At 36.5% G+C, this 15,943-nt stretch overlaps 2 protein-coding genes across 9 annotated transcripts in view; one reads left to right on the top strand and one right to left on the bottom strand.

Annotated features, from left to right (window-relative positions):
- slc12a5a (solute carrier family 12 member 5a) overlaps positions 1–11,627 on the bottom strand; it is a 179,378-nt gene extending 167,751 nt beyond the window's left edge. For all 5 annotated transcript variants that reach the window (XM_082136337.1, XM_082136338.1, XM_082136339.1 and 2 more), the window contains exon 1: positions 11,421–11,627. In XM_082136337.1, the coding sequence (XP_081992463.1) occupies positions 11,421–11,544 (124 nt within the window). In that variant the 5' untranslated portion in view covers positions 11,545–11,627. The remainder of the gene's footprint in view (positions 1–11,420) is intronic.
- The window catches only part of nat8l2 (N-acetyltransferase 8-like 2), a 73,575-nt gene that overhangs the window by 54,518 nt on the left and 3,114 nt on the right, over positions 1–15,943 (top strand). The window contains exons 1-2 of one of the 4 annotated variants that reach the window (XM_082136560.1): positions 14,174–14,567; positions 14,788–14,851. The exons of 1 other annotated variant lie outside the window; for it this stretch is intronic. In XM_082136560.1, the coding sequence (XP_081992686.1) occupies position 14,851 (1 nt within the window). In that variant the 5' untranslated portion in view covers positions 14,174–14,567; positions 14,788–14,850. Of the gene's footprint in view, positions 1–14,173; positions 14,852–15,943 lie in introns of those variants that run through there. 2 more of the 4 variants (XM_082136559.1, XM_082136558.1) reach the window with 2 other exon arrangements.

Raw genomic sequence — 15,943 nt, 5'->3', positions numbered from 1 at the left:
CGGAATATGTACTGAGTTATTATTGACATGGTTAAAACGGCTTATGGCGCTAGTTCTGTCTGGTGCAGACTATGCCAATTATAGCAATAAATGCATGACGACATACTGTATTTGGCACTACTATTCCTGGCTGCTTCATAGAAAATAATAAGTGTAAAATTAGTCATGCAACTCATCCACACACAATACACACTCAACAGTCATGAATGATTCCTCAAATCATTGAAGTTAAGGAGAGGTGTGCAGTTACTTTACTATTACAATTCAGCTTCAATTATCACCCCGAAAGAACAATTACAGTGCTTTACAACTATAGAACAAAAAGAGTTAAATAAACTTATCACTTCATCTAAAACAACAACATGTTTATTAGATCCTATACCAACTAAACTACTGAAAGAAGTGTTATCTGTAGTGGAAGAGCCTCTCCTCAATATTATTAACTCGTCTTTATCTTTAGGTCATGTTCCAAGAACATTTAAACTGGCAGTTATAAAACCTCTCATTAAGAAACCACAATTAGATCATAATAATCTAGCAAATTATAGACCCATTTCAAATCTTCCATTTATGTCTAAAATATTAGAAAAAGTGGTGTCCGCTCAACTGGGCTCTTTCTTGCAACAAAATGATATCTATGAAAAGTTTCAGTCTGGATTCAGACCGCATCATAGCACTGAAACTGCGCTCGTTAAAATCACAAATGATTTACTTTTAGCTTCTGACCAAGGCTGTATCTCAATACTAGTTTTACTTGATCTTAGTGCTGCGTTCGATACTATAGATCACACAATACTCTTAGATCGACTACAAAATTATACTGGTGTTCAAGGACAAGCACTAAGCTGGTTCAAATCATACCTATCTGACCGCTACCATTTTGTCTATTTAAATGGAGAAAAATCGATCATAACTCCAGTAAACTATGGAGTGCCGCAGGGATCTGTATTAGGCCCCCTGTTATTTTCAATATATATGATGCCACTTGGAAATATTATAAGGAAACATGGAATTAGTTTCCATTGTTATGCTGATGACACTCAAATATATATTTCATCACGGCCGGATGAAAACGCTACATTTTCCAAATTGACAGAGTGTGTTAAAGATATAAAAGATTGGATGACGCGTAATTTTCTTTTATTAAATCCAGACAAGACAGAGGTAATACTTATCGGTTCAAAAAACCGCCCACAAAACCTCGCACAATACAACTTTAACATCATAGGATGTCCTGTTACTTTATCCTCTACAGTAAAAGACCTGGGTGTTATACTCGATTGCAACCTGTCTTTTGAAAATCATATTTCTTATGTTACAAAAACAGCCTTTTTCCACCTTAGAAACATTGCTAAGCTACGTAATATGCTATCAGTTTCTGATGCAGAAAAGTTAGTTCATGCATTCATGACCTCGAGACTGGATTACTGTAATGCTTTATTAGCTGGTTGTCCTGCATCCTCAATAAACAAGCTACAGTTAGTCCAAAATGCCGCCGCTAGAGTTCTTACGAGATCAAGAAAATATGATCATATAACACCGATTTTATCATCACTGCATTGGTTACCTATAAAGTTCCGTATTAATTACAAGGTATTGCTACTGACTTATAAAGCCCTAAACGGCTTAGCTCCAGTCTATTTAACGGATCTTCTATCGCCCTATAATCCATCGCGCTCTTTGAGATCACTAAATTCAAGGCTTTTGGTCATACCTAGGATATCCAGAACCACCAAAGGAGGGAGAGCATTTTCACATTTGGCTCCAAAACTCTGGAATAGTCTTCCTGATACTGTTCGTTGCTCAGACTCGCTCTCCCAGTTTAAAACTAGATTAAAGTCGCATCTCTTCAGCCAGGCATTCATATAATCCTACAGTTCAAACTACAATCCGGCCTCTATCCAATGCCAGAGGAGAACTGGCCCCCGACTGAGCCTGGGTTCTCCCAAGGTTTTTTTTTTCTCCATTAAGGCACCTGATGGAGTTTTAGGACACCATTAGGTCACTTGATGGAGTTTTTCGGTTCCTTGCCACTGTTGCCTTTGGCTTGCTCAGTTGGGGATATTTTGGGGATATTTAATTTAATTTTATCAATCAATAAATTCCTCTTGAAACAAACTTTGTTGTATTATTTTAATTTAATACTGTGAAGCTGCTTTGATGCAATCTGTATTGTGAAAAGCGCTATACAAATAAACTTGACTTGACTATTACTATGTGCCCTGACGGATGATTTTCACCTGGAGAATGACAAAACAGTCCAAAAACAACACACTGTCAAACATCTCGAACAAATCTGGCATCATGTCCTGTAGCAACCACACAAAAAAAACACTCAGAACACCCTAACAACCATTTTTTAGCATTTACAAACATAAAGACAAAAAAATGATATTCTAAGAGGGTTACAATTCATGAAAATGCAGAAATAAACTAAAGCATGTCATCTTAAGTATTACACCAAAGAAGAGTTTAACAAGCAATTGAATTGTTAGTTATTTAGTCCATTAGCTGTCAGACACCTGGCTGGCTCTCTTATTGTATTGCCTTTTCGTCCCTATCACATATTTTAGTAATCATCATAAGTTAGTGTTATTTGAAAGCTTAAACACTCAAAATTAATTCCTGTGAAAACCATTTTCAAACCAGTACCTTTTAGCGGGCTTCATTTGTGTAAAATCTACTTCAAAGTTGGAACACAACTTGGTTAGACATATGGATTTGATTTTTTTATAGAAATTTTAGAGTCCGAATTATTTTGTAAAATATATATTTTGCATAAAATAAAAAAAATATTTAGTTCAGTACATTTGCCTTGCAGTAAACTTAAACTTTTTACACTTTCATTTTTTGAAGTGCTTTCACTTTTGCAATTATCTGCTGAGTGCCTTCTTTAAAATGAGACCAAACTTAGGTCTGTACTCCAAAGCATGAATTAAAGCCATTTAAGTACATATTTATGAATATATATATAAAAAATATATCAACATCTTTCTCGAAAGGTATTTTCTTTGAACATTTACATTTATGAATGTAAAATACTGCAAGGAATTGAAATACAATATTTCTACATTTAATGTGAATTGGGTCTATTTTCAAAGAGTCACCAATAAAATGCTTCTGGATAATGTAGAAGTTTGAAAAAATACAAAATCAATAAAGTTAGAAAAGTCAATCCAAAACACTTTGCGACAAAACGATTTTTTTTTTAAACTGATGACAAAAGGAGCAACAGTGTAAAATAGTGTTATTAAACATTGCAAGTTTATGCGTAACAATTAAGAACAATTATAAAAGAAACTTTATTGGGCAGGATTTTTTTTTTTAGAAGCCAGAATTAGTTTTTTTCCTCATTCTATGTCACTCAATGTATAGACCGTATGTAGCCCCGCCCCTTTTCAGCGCGGCGCTCGTTGTCTTTTGACTTCCGGTCTGTATTTTCACAGCGATCTTGCGTATTTATGAATGAACGGCTCGTTTTAAAATCTTCCCGGTCTACTGACATTTGTTAAGACATCTGCTTTAAACATTACAATCCTCATGATAACTTTCGTTAACTTTACATTAAGTAAATCCACTTCAAAAGTGAATTACTCCTGGACAGCGATGCCAAAGGAATATACAGAGCGACCGCAAAAACGGAAGTTAAAAGACAATATTATAAAGATGGCGGCGCCCTCGTTTCTCTGGCGCATAAGCTCTATAAAAGAACACACACTGGCAGTTGAAAAGATTTCTATTAAAAGCCTAAATTCAATCTGTTTATCATACAAAGCAATCAAGTCTCTTCAGAAAATTTGGACTAAACTAAATTTATATTTTTTCTCTTTATGAACTTTTTGAATCATCAAAGTGGTAGTTGCGTAGACTGTCAATGGAGGGACGGAAATCTCTCAGATTTCATCAAGAAGATCTTCATTTGTGTTCCAAAGATGAATGAAAGTCTCATGGGTTTGGAACGACACGAGGGTGAGTAAATAATGACAGAATTTTCATTTTTGGGTGAACTAACCCTTTAAGTCTGTCTGATTTTCATCAACTTTTTTGCTTCAAATCAAATTTTGTAGTGTTTTGATTCTCCTCGTAGTGGGTTGGCTTGGTTCATGGCTTATAACGCTCTAACAAAATTTATTTTAAAGGGTAACTAAACCCTAAACCAACTTTTTTTAGTTAATGGTCTGTAAGAATGGGGCTTTATTAGTGCTGTTCATTGATTCAAGTAATATTTTTGACATTTGTGTTTAAAGTGTTTTAATTTTACAAAATATGGTGTAAAAACGTCTGAGTGCTGCCCTCTTCAGGTTGAACAGTGGCTACTGCAGTTGAATTTTCCTATTGGAAGTTGTGGTACCCTCTGACATCAGAGGGTACCAGCTAACCACGCCCTTGCCTGCAGAGAGATATGTCACAGATGCACGCCCCCTCTCCACTGGGCTCTGCCTACTTTTCCAGCATTTTTCAAATATTGCCAGTGGGTGGAGTCAGGCTCTGACCAGGGGTTTAGTTACCCTTTAACTTGTCTATGGGAAACATTTATACATTTAATATATAGGTGCTAATGCACTCTTTTGATCTAATGTTTTTATAAAAAAATATCCTACATTAGTCAATAAACAGATTACAGTAAAAAAAATAAAAATAACATTGCACCGCAGAAAATGTAAAAATCTAGTTACTACTGTTTACTTTTGTTCTTTTTTGTTCACTGCAAAGGTTCTTGACTAAGTATTAGTGTAATATCTTGACTGGCCTACCACTAAAAAGAAGCTACTACGAGAGAGGGTCACTTTGAATCAGATATTTAATCATTTAAACATGAAATCCAGGATATCTTAATCACCCTATTAGCTTCATATAGCGGTCAGAGTCGGGCTACTGTAGATCTTCAGACTGTCTGGAGACCCTCAAGGTCAGGCGAACCTCTGGCTCGGTGGCATCCCAGCGTCTCCTCAGATCGATAACAACAGCATCAACGATAACATGAAAAACGCCAGTGATTGCTTCATCCTCGTAAAGGGCTTTCTCACCAAACATCCACGGGACGCATACCTGTGATATCATGTATACGTGGTTTGACTGCACAAATCTTTGCTGTTTTCTTGTTCATGCATGCATGCATAAATGCAAATGTATACCCATACACTCTTTAAAAAGAGCTCAGAGTGTGAAAATGGCCATTGCCTTCAAATTTCACACAATTCATGCTTCTTTTAGGGACACAGGAGGTACTGTAATAGAGCAGCATTATACCATTATTTGGCAGTGCGTGCATAGTGAGAGCAGTTATTGTGTTTTTACTATTATCATTTCAAGCCCTCACATTCAGCACTCCCTCTGCGCACAGCAATCACCACACAAAGAGGCTGCAGTTGTCATGGAAACATTGTGGCGACTTGAACCGGAGACGAGCGCCAAGGCTGTGCCGTCTCTAGGCGACTACAGGTGCGCATCTTCATTTCTATGGATGGACATCTCCAATACACTCCACTCCTTGGACACGCTCTATATTTTATGAATAAATGCATTCCGCACATGTTTGGTAGTGAAGTTATCAGAAGAGATGTCTCAACCCAGTGCGCCTTCTAAGGGAGCATCCTAAATTGAATGTTCCTTATAAGGGACTGAACATTGTACATACACGAGCAATATTTTATATCATTACATCATTAAATAATCATCTGTTGGAATGGCCTCTGCAATTAAAAGCTATATTTAGTTAGTAATTCTTATGTTAACTTAAAAATTTTTTTATTAATTTGAAATATTTTAAAAAGTACTTATAAGTCATTTAATAAAAAGATGTTCACCGTTTGTAAACATATTAATTGATCAGAAAAAAAAAAGAAAGTAGATCACTTTGGAATTGGATTGTGATTCCCAGAACCAGAGCATTTCATTCCTAAAGCCTCCCATTTTTAAGGTGATACCTTAAAATGCTGTCTAGGTAGGCAGCTCACTAGGCTGAGCAGAGCTACCCATCATGCACCTGTTCAGAGAAATGTGGGATAAGAAGACAGGCATTCATAACAAAACTTCATCAAACTCTGAGGCCCTGTTTACACCTGGTATTAAGAAGCGTTTTGGTCGATCGGATCACATGGACGACGCTAAATAAAGGTGTAAACGGGGTCTAAAACGTTTTGAGCTTGTCCACTTTCGACCACTTCCAGTGGATTGCTATCATAGTGTAAACACTCATGTGGACTAATGCGTTCAAACAGCCACAAAAGACCACATACTCTCCACCTTACTGACTTAATGCGTAAACATTATGAGAAGACGGGATTTAAACTGTCGGCTGAAGACCCAAGTTTGGTCTGAAGACGACAAACGTACCAAGCACGATGTTCTCTCACCATTCCTGATTTCTAACACACACACACTCACAGCGTTCGGCTGGTCTTTAGGAACTAAAGCTGATGCTCTCCGTGTGTTTTTCCGTCGTGTCCGGGCGCATTCATATTTATAATTGCGCGAGCTTGTTTTGTCCATTAGATTGAAAGATCTGAAAAAACACATACATAAAGAAATCAGGACAGAAGTGGTTGAATCTGTACAAAAGAGACGGATTAAAACACCTGGTACGTGTCTGCCTAGTTGTGATCCGATCGACCAAAACGCATCTTAATAGCAGGAGTGAACAGGGCCTGAGACCTGCTGTCCAGGGTCTAAACTAGATCTAGAACTAGACTAAACTAGACCTGTCCAGAACTAAAAGCATTTGGAGTAGAACTGAATAGAATAATTCAAGTACATTCACATTATTGCACTTGTTCCAATGCATATTGCTCCAAAATAGAGCCTTATAATGACCCTTAATTAGCAAGCAAACTTTGGCAAGAAACACCAACTCCAGTCCTGTATTTAGTGGGTCACTTTCTATTTCTGTCATCATCTCACATTAAAAATTCCCATCCACAGTGAAATCTGACTGCGTCAAAATCTGCTCCACAAAACCAACATCACACATATGTTCTGATGCCTCACACTGCATTTTCACTTTCAATGTGCATAGACGATTTACCTCTTGTAATATTAAAGCCAGACTGATTTTGTTGCATTCATCAAGCCCCTGAGAGAAAGTCTATTAAATTAGATAATTGCTTAATATTTATCAGAACTACAGCAGCACAATCTCAGAGAAAAGGATTTGCAAAACTCAACATCAAGAGGCTAATGATTACAGCTGAATAAAACTACCTTTAATAGACCTCCTGTATGTCATGCAGCTTACTGGGCCTAAAACACATTTTGCCTCATTCAATATTCAAAGGCTTCATCAAGTATAATCAGAAGGGCCATTATGCGAAGACAACCATGCCCACTTAAGGCTAACAGACATGATGGCAAGACAATGTAACCATTTGAACAAGCTTCTGAAGTGCTGTGAAAAGCATCTACGTGCATCGTCATACTGCATCAATTCTTTCTTTACATCACCAACTATAAGGAACTTCACACAAAAATGCCCTCTCTGTTACGCTCAAGCCAGATCTGGCATTGCAGTACTGATGAAGAGATGTGAAATCGAGCAGATTCGCTTTCCTGAAACAAAGAAGGCTCAGATCTCAAAGTTTACACAGATTATGAACCCAATATATGTCAGTTTGAGCTTAGGGAAGGAAAATGTACACTTGCACTGCATGCAAAAGCTTCATGTCTGCTGTAGACAAACACAACCCAACGGTTCAGTGCAGTTAATGCCATATATCTTGAAGCACTGCTATACAGTACATCAACAATGCTATGTGGATTTTATTAGTCCTTATGAAATGCAAATATAATCAATATAGTCTAAAAATATAGACTCTTTTATCATGTGCAATACATAATTTATAAAGGGCTTAATATATAAATCAATATAGTCTAGTCTATGAACTATATCGATATGCACTGGAAATTAAAAAAAGATATGTATGCATAACAAAACAAAATGGTTTGCAAGACTAGTTCAGTAGTTTAAAAAAAATACAAAATTGGGTCAGTTTGATGTAAAATCTGATACTTTTGTATTTGTTCTTAAAACAAGGTTTAAATGGATTTCCTTGATAATGTATGAACTATTACTTTTTGTGAAATATGAATGAGTGTAATATATCTATCTGCATAGATATATGCATGCCCAAGAGATCAGCAGCATAAGATGTTAGATTTGCAACTATGATATTCTGTGAAATATTAGACTACACTCCTATTCATATTATCAAATAATATATTCATATTGGATCCTATATGAAACAGTAGCCTACATTAATTTTAATATGAGATAATTTTAATAAAAATGTAGTCTTTGTAACTATATTAATATGCACTGGACATTATTAAAGCATTAAGTATGATGTAGAAAATTAAAACTAAAAGGTTTAGTGTATGCAATACCGACCTGGGTTACATAGAGATATGAACATGTCTGATGTAAAATCTGATAAGTTTATATGGATTGTTCTTGCAATTAAATATAAATAATTAAAGCTGCAAGCAGCGATGAAAGGGCCCTCGCACTCGTGCCATCGTCACTCGGTGGCTTTAGAAAGACAGAGCATGGTTGGGCAATGTGCATTTAAGGAGGTATATATAGTAGTTGCTAGCATGTTTAGTATGTTTCTAGCATGCTTAGTACACAATAGTTATGTGGTTAGTACTGCATTACTGTTTTAATCATGTCAGTTTCTGTTGCCAGTAGGTGGGGCTATGTCTACATCTGAATATCGCTATGTAGATGTGTTCAGTGCAGGACTTTTATCAAACATGTGAAGTTTGGGGCAGATTGGACATTGTATGCTTGAGTTACAACAACTTCCTTTAGCATTTCTTGCATATTTTATGATGTTTATAGCATATTACATATTAATTTTGGGGTAGATTGGACATTGCATGCCTGAGTTACAGCAAATTCATATTTAATTGCAGTAATAGCATGCTTTAACACTTAGCTAAGTATTTGATAGCATGTTTCTAGTATGTTGCTAACATGTTTAGCAGTTGGTGGCACTTTTTTATATGTTATTAGGAGTCCAGAACAATGTTAAACATCACTTCCTGTTGCCAGCAGGCGGCGCTATGACTATATCTGAATATGAGCATGGACTTGTGTTCAGGAGATAATTCTTATCAAACGTGTGAAGTTTGGGGTAGATTGGACATTGTATGCTTAAGTTACAACAACTTTCTTTAGCATTTCTAGCATGATTTAGAACTTAGCTATGTGTTGCTAGCATGTTTCTTGCATGTTACATATTAAGTTTGGGGCAGATTCGACATTGCATGCCTGTGTTACAGCAAATTCCTATTTAATTGCAGCAATAGCATGCTTTAGCACTTAGCTAAGTGTTTGCTAGCATGTTTTAGCATGTTCTAGTATGTTGTTAGCATGTTTAACACTTGCTGGCACTTTTTAATGTTTTTATATGTCCACAACAGTGTTTAACATGTCACTTCCTGTTGACAGCAGGTGGCGCTATGACTGTAACTGAATATGAGCATGGTCATGTGTTCAGGACAGAACGTTTATCAAAAGTGTGAAGTTTGGCGCAGATTGGACATTGCCTTCTTGAGTAACAACAACATCCTGTTTCATTGAATTAGCATGCTTTAGCACTTAGCTAAGTATTGCTAGCATGTTTTAACATGTTTCTAGCATGTTTAGAAGTCAATGGCATTTTTAACATGTTGCTAGAACGGCATCAACGTGTTAAACATGACACTTCCTGTTACCAGTAGGTGGCGCTATTACTATAACTGAATATTCTCATGTAGATGTGTTCAGGCCATGCCTCTTATCAAACGTGTGAAGTTTGGGGCAGACTGGACATTCCGTGCCTGTGTTACAGCAAATTCCTATTTAATTGCAGTATTAGCATGCTTTAGCACTAAGCTAAGTATTTGCTAGCATGTTTTAACATGTTTCTAGTATGTTGTTAGCATGTTTAGCACATGCTGGAACTTTTTTATATGTTATCAGGAGTTCACAACAGTGTTAAACATGTCACTTCCTGTTGCCAGCAGGTGGCGCTATGACTGTAACTGAATATGAGCATGGTCATGTGTCCAGGACAGAACGCTTATCAAAAGTGTGAAGTTTGGCGCAGATTGGACATTGCCTTCTTGAGTAACAACAACATCCTGTTTCATTGAATTAGCATGCTTTAGCACTTAGCTAAGTATTGCTAGCATGTTTTAACATGTTTCTAGCATGTTTAGAAGTCAATGGCATTTTTAACATGTTGCTAGAATGGCATCAACGTGTTAAACATGACACTTCCTGTTACCAGTAGGTGGCGCTATTACTATAACTGAATATTCTCATGTAGATGTGTTCAGGACAGAACGATTATCAAAAGTGTGAAGTTTGGGGCAGATTGGACATTCCATGCCTGAGTTACAGCAAATTCCTATTTAATTGCAAAAATAGCATGCTTTAGCACTTAGCTAAGAGTTTGCTAGCATGTTTTAGCATGCTTCTAGTATGTTGTTAGCATGTTTAGCACTTGCTGGCACTTTTTTATATGTTATTAGGAGTCCATAACAGTGTTAAACATGTCACTTCCTGTTGCCAGCAGGTGGCGCTATGACTATAACTGAATATGAGCATGGTCATGTGTTCAGGACAGAACGCTTATCAAACGTGTGAAGTTCGGGGCAGATTGGACATTCCATGCCTGAGTTACAGCAACTTCCTGTTTCATGGCGAAACATCGAAATTTGTCAGGCCGCCGAGGACCCGCCCTTCGACGAAAACTCAAGATCTTCGCAATTTAACGTCGCAAAGGCCTTAAGATTACACTCACCAAATTTGAAGATGATCAGATTAAAACTGTAGGAGGAGTTCGTTAAAGTACGAGGCCTGAAAATGGCAAAAACTGCACAAAAATCTGAGAGGAAGTTCAAAATGGCTGACTTCCTGTTGTGTTTAGGGCTATGCTCCAAGAGACTTTTTTGTAGGTATTAGGTCATTACATGTATGTACCGAATTTCGTGCACGTACGTGGAACGTTGCGGGAGGCGCACTCCGTTGAACTTTTATAGGTGGCGCTATCGAGCCATTTTGCCCCGTCCAATTCTGAAACCTATATCAGATGTAAATTTTCGCCAGTTCTGACGCGTGTGCAAAGTTTTGTGAGTTTTCGAGCATGTTTAGGCCCTCAAAAATGCAATTAAATGCGGAGAAGAATAATAATAATAAACAGAGCAATTCCAAGAGGGTCCTCACACCATCGGTGCTCGGGCCCTAATAAATCTGAACCAATATCATCTACATGGAATAGGTATAGACTGTAGAGAAGATAGTCCATCAAACAGTCATATTCTCATTTGATGGTTGAGGGCGGCGTGTTGAATATTAATATCCCAGTCTCACATATTCCCAGCTGTTGGATGAGTTTATCCTTCACAGGTGTCAGAACATCTTAAACATCTCTCACCTTTCCCGGAGGCTTCAGCATCAGCTCCAGCAGAGCTCGGTGTCGGTGTCTCCTCATCGCCCTCGAACAGCTGGTTCACTTCCCCCTGCATGTCACCGGCAGTCACGGTGAACCTCTGGCTCATGCTGCCCGTCGCCGGTGGCCTGAAGCGGGCTGGATGAAGGAGGAGCTCGCCGGTGCTGCAGATGTGCAGTGATCAGCCCAGTCTCTGTTAGGAGTATGAGGACTACTGTTAACGCAGGAGCATAAACGTGTGTAACCTGTCCGGTTGAGACGAGCGTTTTATTGTTCTTTGATAAAAGACACTGAATGAGTCGCGAGCGGATCATCAACCGGTGTCTGGACTAACCGAGCATCCGGGTCCTAAAGCCCGCGACCGATCATCAATCACAAACATCGATTGAGCCACACACACAGCGTGAACACAATATGAGCTGCGTTTAACAGCGTTAAAAACACTTACACTAAAGCATTATCTACACTAACAATCATACAATATTTTAGATGCACGGACCCCCCCATCCTCTAACTTTTAAGAGACAGCCCTACTGTAGGCTATGTATAAAGAAGACCCAATTAATATTAATTTAACCCTTTCATGCATGAATTATGATATCCTCAGTCAGGATTTTTTTCCTATGTGTTTTTATTGCTCTTAGGGCATGAAAAACAAAAAAAGATTTTTTATTTTTACAAATTTTTCAAAGAGATCTTCAGATGTCCACTTGAGTGGACAGCATGCGGTTATGGTTTAAACTGAAGATATACTGTATTAAATATAAGACAATAATCAAACAGATAAAGTATGTGAATTTAACAAACTAATCAATACAATTATATTAAATCATGTGAAAACTATAAAATATATACAAAATTTTTTAATGCAAAATATTGCAAAGGCTTCATACAACTTCAAACAAGTTGCACTTCGCGTATCTTTGATATCAGAACATTAGGACGTGATTCCATCAGAATTTTCTACAGCCTGTCAAGGTACAACTGTGGAAACCACTCAGATGCTCCCTCCAGTGCACCAGAGTATGGAGATTTACCCTTATTAGCTGATAATTCTGATTATGTTCAAGATGGACATGCACATTTCTATCATAGTCCTCCTCTGAGAAAACCTAGCAATACGTTTTTTCAATCTCATCTGAAATGAGCAGTGTTGGGGGAAACGCATTACAAGTAACATGCATAACGCATTCAGATTACTTTTTTGATGTTACAAGTAAAGTAATGTGTTATAAGTAACATGCATTACGTAATCAGATTACTTTTTGATGTTATGAGTAAGGAAACGCATTACAAGTAACATGCATTACGTAATCAGATTACTTTTTGATATTATGAGTAAAGAAACGCATTACAATAACATGCATTACGAAATCAGATTACTTTTTGATCTAACAAGTAAAGTAATGCATTACAAGTGTCATACATTATGTAATCACATGACTTTTTTCGATGTCAATGAAAATTACATTCTAATAATACAAATGCATGTATTTACAGTAAAAAAAAAGTCACTGCAGATTAAGTTTTTAAGTTTTAAGTTTCAAAAACAATATTCACATTATAATTTTGAATTGTAGCTGAAATATAGCAGTTGATGCATGACGTCCACTACAGTGGACATGTGATTAATCAGAGTTTTCTCTCAATCTAAAATCAAAACTTGGAAAATTTTACTGTGATATGACTCATTAGATATTGCTTGATGCTGCAATATTTTTTTTACCTACAAGAGTCACGTAGGATAGAAGGAATGGGTGGATATTCCGGAGCAACTTGGCATGTCTGACTGACCCTTGGCCATCTTGGTTTGGAGGGGGAAAAAATCGAAACACAAAGGCTTGCCACTTGGTTGCAGTTTATAGGATGATGCACCAGGGTCAAATGAAGAGGCTGATGTGCAACTTTGCCATAAAAACCCGTGCAAATTCAAGAAAATGCTTTTTTAATAGCTGTCCACTGTAGTGACCACTATGCGTGAAAGGGTTAAATTAAAGCTAATTTCATTTATTTATTTTAATCAATTAATCAAGTTAATCAATTTGTTTATTTCATATTTATATTCATGTAAATCATTTATTTGAATCAATTTAGATGTATATTTATTTTATTTATTTATCTTAATAAATGCATTGCAATAAAATGCATCAATGTATTATTTATTTATGTATTTAAATCAAATTATATTCACTTAAATACATTTTATTTTAATCAGTGTTATTTATTTATTTTAATCTTATTTTTATTTATTTATTTGAATAAATGTAGTGTAATAAAATGCATTCATTTATTATTTTTATTTATTTTTATTTTTATTTATTTTATTTATTTAGTTTAGTTTAGTTCATTTCTTTTTTACATTTTTTACTCTGCTTTTCCACAGACCATCTTGCACTCCCTTGTGGCCCCTGGGGGTCCCGGACCCCAATTTGAAAACCCCATAAGGAATCATCAAATTTGCATTTGGAATCACCAAGAACCATAAGTTCACGATTTATATTTATAAGTTAATTTCTACCGAGACACCAAATTGAAAATGTATTGTATTCCTGCAATGTGGTTTTGCTGGGGTCAAACTGAATGGCAACCATTCACATCAGTAAAGTGAATGCTTTATGACACCACAGAAGATTAAAAGCCTATAGACCTTATTCAGAGCAGCGCCATCTTTGACTTTTAATGGAAATGAAAGCGAGGCTGTGAGGGACAGACATGTATCTCTTAAGTGGGCTGTACTGTTATTTAATGTGTTTTTGGATTGTTCTGCTCATGAAACACTGGGAAAATATCTTTCCAAGAAATTTCAGTTGACAAAAAACTCCCGACAATATAAGTCGTGGAAAATTGTAAGTAATCTTTATACATCTTTTTACAGCGGATGCCATTGGAAACACAGCAAGTCTGTCCCTCACAGCCTCACTTTCATACCTGTCATGGCGCTGCTCTGAATAAGGTCTATTGAGGTCAAATGAACATATTTAAACAATGAAGGGGAAAATATGCTACTTTCAAAATGACTATTATTAGCAGTGATACAGCACATCAAACACAAGCAGTGCAGTGCGGTCACACAGTAACGCTAGATGGCGATGGCAGCAGAACAGCGCGACTGACCCTCAGAGGAACACATGAGTGAGTGATGGAATCTCGGCACTCTTTTATACATTTCTTTCCCCATGTTCATGACATTTATATGCATGTAAATGAAACCATACACTTTTTTTTTAAAAAACTATAAAAAAATTCCGCTCTGAATCGAGAATGTCTGATCCTGTAAACTTGTGAACTTTGAACTGATAAAACTGCTGATAATTTTGAGTTTGCCACGCGCGCTTCATGTGATCCTCGACAGTGCAGGTTCTGTCAGACAGGAGCCGAAACACTGATTGGAAATAAAAGGATAATCACATTAAACAGTAAGTAGCCAACAGTTCTGTCTGTCTGTCTATTCTGCACCTGCACTATAAACAAACGGTTTTTAATTGTATTTATGCTTTGCAGTGTCACCAAAACGTGAAAACTTTTATCATTAGCTCACCAGCATGTTGTTCTCACGCTGCTCTATATGGAATATATATATATATATATATATATATATATATATATATATATATATATATATATATATATATATATATATATATATAATGTATATGTATATATGTATGTATGTGTGTGTGTGTGTGTGTGTGTGTGTGTGTGTGACTGGATCACAAAACCAGTCACATGTCACACGGGTATATTTGTGGCAATAGCCAACAGTAGGCATATTAGTAGGCCTACTGTATAGGTCAAAATTATCGATTTTTCTTTTAAGCCAAAAATCATTAGGATATTAAGTAAAGATTATGTCCCATGAAGATATTTTGTACATTTCCTACCGTAAATATACTATATAAAAAATATTTTTGTGAGTGAGTGCAAAAAACGAACATAAATGGACAACTTTAACGGCGATTTTCTCAATGTTTAGATTTTATTTCACCCTCAGATTCCAGATTTTCAAAATAGTTATATCTTTTTAAAAGATATATATATAAGACCCTCACCCTTGTGACTGGTTTTGTGGTCCAGGGTCACATATAACATATCTCCATCTTATAAACGTCTAACTAATGGATTGTGATTTGTTAAAAGTTTCGCGCGATGCTTGTATGTAGTTTGAATTAATCAGATAAGGTCAGATAATTATTTTAAATCCACATTAAGCCATAAATATTTGTAAAGATTCGAAATAACCAAAAAGCATAAGTTATCATTTCGAATTGTGTTGTTGAATCCCAGGATTACTGTGAGAAACGCAAGCCTGTTCACGATTCGCGATATAACGGGCCTCGTTCATGATTATACATGGTAACCAATGAGGTTTGCGCTCATATTTTCGTGTCCTTATATGGTGTTGCTCCGCCTGTTTTCATGCGTGTTCACGCGTAAATCATGATTTGAGTGGACGGAAGCCGATGAGCTCTAGTTGCTGTATTCTGTGGTCAAATAGTTTTGAGTAAAAC

This window comes from Leuciscus leuciscus, assembly GCF_965113295.1.
Source record: "Leuciscus leuciscus genome assembly, chromosome: 14".
NCBI lineage: Eukaryota > Metazoa > Chordata > Actinopteri > Cypriniformes > Leuciscidae > Leuciscus > Leuciscus leuciscus.
Note: the sequence above shows the minus strand (reverse complement) of the source record. Positions and strands in the feature narration are given on the sequence as shown.